This window comes from Zeus faber, assembly GCF_960531495.2.
Source record: "Zeus faber genome assembly, chromosome: 5".
In the NCBI taxonomy this organism is placed as follows: Eukaryota; Metazoa; Chordata; class Actinopteri; order Zeiformes; family Zeidae; genus Zeus; species Zeus faber.
In genome coordinates this window covers 14104516-14112165 of record NC_137192.1, presented here as the reverse complement: position 1 = coordinate 14112165, position 7650 = coordinate 14104516, and the positions used below count along the sequence as shown (strand labels likewise).

General features: G+C 44.8%; 1 protein-coding gene across 1 annotated transcript; it reads right to left on the bottom strand.

Annotated features, from left to right (window-relative positions):
* Nucleotides 1-1464: 1464 nt before the first annotated feature.
* On the bottom strand, nucleotides 1465-7402 carry creld1a (cysteine-rich with EGF-like domains 1a). Its single transcript, XM_080000036.1, has 6 exons — nucleotides 7273-7402; nucleotides 2896-3143; nucleotides 2517-2600; nucleotides 2304-2399; nucleotides 2051-2191; nucleotides 1465-1963 (listed from the first exon to the last, which is right to left on the bottom strand). The coding sequence occupies exons 2-6, from the start codon at nucleotides 3041-3043 to the stop codon at nucleotides 1743-1745; spliced, it is 690 nt and encodes a 229-aa protein (XP_079856162.1). The 5' UTR covers nucleotides 3044-3143; nucleotides 7273-7402; the 3' UTR covers nucleotides 1465-1742.
* Nucleotides 7403-7650: the final 248 nt, after the last annotated feature.

Here is a 7650-nt window from a genome sequence, read left to right as displayed (position 1 = left end):
TGCTCCAGTGCAGGAACCTCCACGTTCCTCCCATTGAGCAAGAGTCGCCAACTCCTAGAGGAAACTGTTTTCGTGGTTGTGTTTACAAAATGTGATGGAAAAGGGTTATTATTTGAGAAGGGAAGACAATGCAGACAGACAGTGGAGCAAAAATCCTCTCACTTTACCATATTGGGGCGGGAGGGGGGTAGGGGTGTGGGGGGGTTCAAGCCTCTGTTTTCAGGTCCTTATCCACTGAATACTTGAAGTAGGGGGGTTCTCCTACCATGAAAAACCTTATATAATCAACATGGTAGAAAATATGGAACAGTGTAATTGTGTCCATGCATGCTGATTTTTACATGATGTGCCAACTGAAAGTGATAACTTAAGGTTAATCTCCAGTTCTCTATGCAGAGCGAGAGCTTTCGTCAAATTGTTTCTGAGAGCCAGAGGCTTAGCGGCTGCCGCTGCTTTCCTGGGCTTGGACCAAGACCGATCCCACGTGTAAATGACTAGACAGTTTTCTTGAAAAAAAAAAAAAAAAAAAACATTCAGACGCGGTGAGGCCTGTACTTTCACGAAGATAAATCAATGGCCTTCAGGAAAAAAAAAAAAGTGTGACAAGCCTAGGATATGTTGTTGGTTTTTTTGTATGCAAGTTGCTTTTCATTTATTGTGTGACGCTGACGAACACCTTTGGATCAAACAAATCACTGTGACCAATGCCAGAAATGTTTTGTTTAACAGATCAATTTGTTTTGTTTTTACTTTTTTATTCATTTTTCTATTGAAGTTATTATTTATTTTTATTTCTATCGTTTCATCTTATGAAATATGCCAGTTTGAGACTGTACTATTTGTATAAGTAAATGTTATGAGCTGTACAGTAAAAGAATTAGGAACCAGTTAAATGTGCGTCCAGCATGCTGAATGATTACTTGTGTGAACGTGGCCTAATTTTCCCATGATGCATCAGCCCTCATACATTAACTGCATCGTGCATTGTGACGGTCTGATGTTGTGTTTGAGAGTGGTGTGTGTCTCACTTACTGTGTCCCCTTAGTAGACAGCCTGTGCAGTTATATGAGAGTGCAGCATGTTTCCAGAGTTGGTGGTGTAAATGTTAAAAAAAAAAAAAAAAAAAAAAAGAAGAAGAGAGATTCGTGTAAGTGTGTGCTTGTGTACACAAACACACACGCCTGTGTGTGTCTGTGCGTATGTGTGTGTGTGCTTCCAATGACTAAGAGAAAAATCTATGAAGAAATCTTGATCCAAGGACATCCCTCCAGGCAAAAGGGAAAGTGAGTGGAGGATTTGAATGACGCATGGATACTCTGTTATGTTGCTGTTTTTAAAACCTAGGAGGCTGTCTTCAGTGCCCCACCAGTTTGCTATTGTCTGTGCTGTATCAGAATATTACTATTGAGTGTTGGCCAGCTTGTTTATATCCATCAAATAAAGGTGACTTTCTTTCAGACTGTCTGAAGCAACACGTGTGGAAATTTATTCAAATAACATCAAGTGGAGATCCATTTCCAGTTCAGTTCGATGTTTAGAGGAGTTGGTTTGGATGGTTTGGAGGGTCTTAATCCAGAGCTAAAAACTATATTTCTACAGTACAAGCACTTTTTCCTTGCTCCAGTTTATTTTTTATCACATTGTAAAAAAAAAACGAGAGGACATCGTTTATATAGTTTTGTTTTGTTTTTACAAAAGAGTGCAAAGAAATAGACGCAAGGCCTTGCGCCGTCGTCATTGTTTTAACGTCCCCTTAGGAGGCTGTCTAGGTAACGGCCCCCCCTGTCGGACAGCCAGTACCCCGCCATGGCTGCCACGGCGCCCATGAATATGGAGGTGAAGACCATGTCTCCCTTGGCCGCCAGCGTGGCTAGAGCGCAGAGCACCACCCCGAAGAACATCTGCTGCAGAACCTCCACCTCCTCGTTTGTGATGTCCTCAAGCAGACCCTTCTCTTCGGCACCTGCAGCCAGACACGGGAAAGGTGTTGCCCCCAATGTATGTCTCACTTTTTTTCCCCGCGTGCACGCTGAGCTCTGACGCCACTCACTTGGCTGCTGCTCCTTCACACAGACGTGGTTCTTGCGCCTGAAGCCTTCAGCGCAGTCGCAGCGGAAAGATCCTTCCACGTTGGTGCAGAGCTCGTCAAAGTCGGAGCAGGGAAGGATCCTTTCGGCGCATTCGTCGATGTCTGAGAGAAGCAAGGCAAAGAGCAAAAGCTGGGTATAGGCGTCGACGACATCCCGGAAAAAACCTCAGCTCAAGGCTCAGGACGCACGCCAAAACAGTGTTTCTGAAGGTACCCAAACACTTGGTCCCGGTCAGTCTGAATCCAGAGGCACATTTCTTGCAGCGCGCCGGTCCACTGCCCATGCACCCCACACAGGAGCGGTCACAGCCTGTGGAGAGGCAAAACCCTCGAAAACGTCACATCAGAAACAGCATAACATGAATTTAATTGGAAAGAGAAATATTTCACGTGTCTGGAAGGCACCGTGAGCTGAGCCACCACTGACCTCTGCACGCGTATGAACCTTCAGTGTTGAAGCAGTAGGAGTCAGAGGGACATGTGGCCAGCTCCGTGCCGCACTCATCAATGTCTAAAATAGGTCAAAATAGATACATACAATCCATACAATTCAGTATCAACACATGACATTCGATACTAAGTAGTGTTCACTAAGTTGATTAGGTTTATTATTTCTTCCACTTAAAAAGTCTCACAATATCGATATTATAACAATATAACAACCAGGCCTAGCGTCACTTTCCTATATGAGCTTTAACTCGGTATTTCCATAAAAAAAGTAATGAAAAAATAAATCTTCATAAAATAAAGGAATCAAAGTCAATATCCTGCTCATTTTTAAAGCCGATACCCCGACCCGAACACACCCACACAGGTGCCGTGGTGCAGCGTCCACCCCGCCCTGCAGGCCTCGCAGAGGATGTCCTCGGGTCCGGAGCAGGAGCTGCAGGCGTCTGGGCAGCTGAGCACCTGGGGCAGCAGAGCGGCGCACAGCCAAAGGGACAGCACGAGCATCGCTGCTCTGTAGAGGGGTCGATCACTCGCTACCCCAAACTCAACAACCCAGGGGGCCGGGAAATCAGGTAGAAGAAGCAGAAGGTAATGTGACACAGCCCTGAAAGAATAACATCCCATGAAAAAAGCTGCAGCCGGTGTCGTGAAGGTGTTGTGATCGGACACCCAGTACACGTGTGCACAGATGTCGGGGCGGGTGGTGGGGGGTTCCACTCCCTCTCCGCCCCCGTAGCCTCATCACAACAAAGCAGCCGCCGGGAAGTACGTAGTGAAAGCCTTTTGCGTGAAACTCTGAAACACAAAAGTACCCTGGGCGCCAGTTAAACATCTTTTCAAAAGCTCACCTGGCATCGAACTCAAGCCCTCCAACACCGAAGGGTCTCAACTAACGACGTACCTCCTTGAGCCACTGAGTCTTAAGAAGTCTGGCCGTCTCCTCAAACCATCGGATTCAAGGGACGGGACTTGGATGGGAAAAAAAACGGGATTTGACCCTGCGGCGGCAGCGTCTGAATCGCCGTGCGACCAGGTGGCCTTCACGTTCAGCCGTGGTCTCTCCGGGGCAAAGAACAGTTTCGGGGTGCTGCCGTCCTATAGCGCTCTCAGCATCCAACCCCCAAGCCCTCCTACGGCGTCACAGCCCTTTGAGCCGCGAAGACCTACCGACTGACGTCATCTCCTCCAATCATCTGATTTGTGAACCAGCGGCGGTGACTTGGACTTGAACTGAGGACTTGAACCTGTGGCAGCGGCACTGAGCGGCAGCGTCTCAAACCGCGGTGCTGCTGGGTTCCGGCTTCTCTCGGGAAATGAGATTTTCCCTGCCCCTAAAATGCTCTGTGCGCATCACTGCGCTGGAGTTATTTTATGTCGAGGTATTGGTGCGTAATTACTTCATTAAAAATGTCTCCGTACCCCTCGCACCACAGACAGACGGACAGACGGACTGACAGACAGACAGACAGACAGACAGACAGACAGACAGACAGACAGACAGACAGACAGACAGACAGACAGACAGACAGACAGACAGACAGACAGATTTTTAATTTGCAAATGCGCGAAGGAATTTGCCCATTATTTGGAATTATATATTTATGAGGTGACAAAACCTAGTGTTACAATGTTTTCTATTGAAATAAATCCATTTGTTTTTACATGTGGGAGTAATAACAGATCAATACAATTTCTAATAAAAGAGTTTGAACACTTTAGCGGCTCGCAGCTCGGGTGTGGCAGCCTCTGTTTGGCTCTTTTCCTTCCAGATTGGAGTCTCGGTTCAGCCTGTGAGTCACAGCAGTTAGAGTCGCGAGCAAAACAAGCAAATGACTCTTTTGCTGGAGTGACTCCAGACTCCTGATTCATTAAATATAGTATTTAATATATTCATCGTCTTGTCCCATTGTCTTCTAACTGAGGGAGGAGCGTTTGAATGGCTCAGTTAGAACTCTCATTAGCTTCGCTCACTGAAAAGCGCCCTCTCTGAATGGTTTTTGTTTACTAGCCCACGCTCGCATTAGGTGAGGTGGAGAAGGGCCTCACATTGGTCCTGCCTGGGGCCTCCAAATCACTGAGACCGCACCTGCAGCCAAGCACACTGGACTAGACACTAGAACATATGAGGAGTTTACTATTATTATTGGAGTCTATTCATCATCATCCTTCTATATTACTAGGGGTTCAGCCTGGAAGGGGCAGGAGCTTTTCACAAGTCACATGATGGCATGATTGCAGTCTAGTGATTGGTCAACAACTGGGTCCTCACCAAGATGGCGGCACGTGCAGATGCAACTGACGTCAGACCTTTATGAATGTCATGGACCCGACGAACCCACAGACGATCTGAATAAGATTTGTATTCGGGACGGTTCCAACATGGCGTTGTTAGAGTTTCATCCAGGTGTTGTGGTTGGAGTTTGTGATTGTGGTGTGAGGGTGGTATGGTTTAAGCAGCCACACCTGTCTTGGGTTTAAGGAATTGGGCCCGGGATCAGAGGAGGCTGTACGCCTGTTGCTCGTAAGAGCATTCAGCAAGCAACGGGTAAATCACCCACCTCCACACAGGGATGGGTTGATTTTACCTGTTGCTTTACCTGTTGATTTTTAGGTTTATAAAATACGTTGTTATTGTGAAGGCGGTTGTCTGTTGATTTACAAGGTGCCACAAAATAATTCTGTTCCCCAAAATGGATTAATCATCACGATAAATAATCGTGATCATAATATTGACTAAAATAATCGTGATAATCATTTCAGCCATAATCATACAGCCCTACTTCGGAATGATAACCGTCGTTAGTTGCGGTGTAGGAAACCCACCTGGAGCCGCAAACACTGTAACCAGGCCGGAACAAATGAACTTCTGCAGTCACAAAACACACCGGAACAGAGAACCAATGCACACTCGTCCATTGAACTTTAAGAAAGGACCGCCTAGCCTGAACCTCGCGTATTGCTGCCTGCAGCTATAATAATTGTTATTATTATTATTATTAGGGGTCCAGCCCCCAGGCCTGGGTCCCCTATTAATATTTTTTCGGGGAAAATTCTCTGAATTTTGAAATCTCAAACAATTCAAAACAGAAGAACAGCAGAAGCCAAAACGATCCACATAGGGAGCAGAAATTTGTGAAAAACCGACCAACTTTGACCAAAATCACAGACACGGCCCGACGCAGTCAACGCCAAAATATGCCCAACCCAGCTAAAAGTATCTGCAACACAACAATGACATACACTACGAACAGGGTTGAGGTGTTGTTTAAACGTCTATGTCACAAGTATCTTGTGGTTTAAGTTTCACCCAAATCGATCCACGTGCGGAGCAGAAATTTGTGAAAAACCGAACAAATCTGACCCCAGGTATTCAGCTGGACTTGCTTGATTGACATTGACTGTTCGTAAACAAAATGAACGAGATGAGATTTACGTGACGAATGTGCAAGTAAGTGATGCGTTCAAGATCCAGCGCGCTGTCGGCAATATAGATGCCGTGCAATGGTGGAAAGGTAAGTTGTTGAAAATGTAATTCAAATGTAATTCACAAAAAAAGTCACCACTGAGATCAAGTAAGTTCGACGAATCTCGTAAATTTGAACTTGAACTTGAAATCTCCGTAAATACGTAAACCCACGCAAATACGCCATAACTGACGTACACGAGACACGTCGCCTGCTGACAGTGAGACTGCACATGTACTTGACAAATGACAAAGTTTGGCATAAGGTTAAAAAAAATAAACGTTTGTTTTAAAGCAACGCCTCGTATAAGATTCGAAATTCAAGATTCAAGAGGATTATACATGGGTGTTAAGTATTGACAAATTCTTCCATAATAATTCTAATGCCAAATGAATGTTAGGGCTGCTAGCTGGGTTATTTATAACTGTTATTCAGAACTGACCTCTAATGCCACACCAATTATGTCACATTAGAACTTATGATCAATGACTGACGTCTGGTTGAAATGGGAATCTTTCATACAGAATTGACTCAAGAACTACTGAACTTTGCAAATTCAACATTGACAAAAAATGGTTTTGTATTGAGAACAGTCACTTTGTAACATGAGCAACCAATGCCAGATACGTAAATCCACCATACGTCTCTAAGTGGTCGTAAAAAAACAAAAACAAAAAAAACGTTCGAATCGTGCTGGATTGCACGAAAAATTGTATAGATCGTAATTCTTAAAGCACCGTTCTTCGGGAATATATAAACTCAGCGGCAGAAGAGAAACATGCAGACCTCGGTCCACCATGTTTGTAACTTCAGTAAGTTTCGATGCGTTTGTCAAACACCAAAAAGCTGTAATCGGTACCTAAAATGAATAAACTGGACCCTGTGTATTGCTGCCTGCGGCTTTATTATTATTATTATGATGATGATGATGATGATTATTATTATTATTATTATTATTATTATTATTATTATTATTATTATTATTGTTGTTGTTATTACTATTGTTGTTATTATTATTATTATTATTATTATTATTATTATTATGCTTTATTTTTTTCTAAACTCACATCTCTATGGCTCTGACGTCCAGTTCTACTTTTGGATGAGTAAAGAAGTCGCTTCTATGCATTCGAAGGAAAAATGTGTGAAGTGACTTACACGTGAATCCACACAACTCCATCAGAAACCTCTAAAACGCTGTGACGTCGCGGGCAGGCGACCGGGGGGGGGGGGGGGGGGGATAAAGACAGATCTCCGGGTCGTTATTACCGGGCTCGGCTCCGTCCGCTCCGGCGAAGCGTCACCGGACCAGGTCGACTTCCCCCCCGCGGGGCTCCTCTCCTTCGCACGGGAAGGCGCTGGGCTCTTCGGGCCCGGGGTGCAAGGTTCGCCAACGAGTCGTTCCGAGCGAACGAGCCTTTTGGAATGACTCAGTTCGGCTTGGCTTGGCGAACTGGAAACAAACTACCGAGGACATTTCCAATCCGAAGCAATGACGACATGAATACACACACACACACAAAAAAAAAAGGCCGAGGCTTTTGGCTTGACTTACATTCAATAGGAGCGATTAACACTTTGTATTTCACAAAAAAAAGATATGCTTTTGACGGAAGTAAATTATATTTTGTGATTCGTACAACTGCA

Bases quoted from the DNA above. Each gene is read 5' to 3' on its own strand.
- creld1a (XM_080000036.1), bottom strand. From the start codon at position 3,043: ATGCTCGTGCTGTCCCTTTGGCTGTGCGCCGCTCTGCTGCCCCAGGTG. The intron at 2,601-2,895 runs GTGTGTTCGGGT...GACCTATTTTAG, and splicing joins GCACCACGGCACCTGTGTGG to ACATTGATGAGTGCGGCACG. The intron at 2,192-2,303 runs GTACCTTCAGAA...TGCTTCTCTCAG, and splicing joins GACCGGGACCAAGTGTTTGG to ACATCGACGAATGCGCCGAA.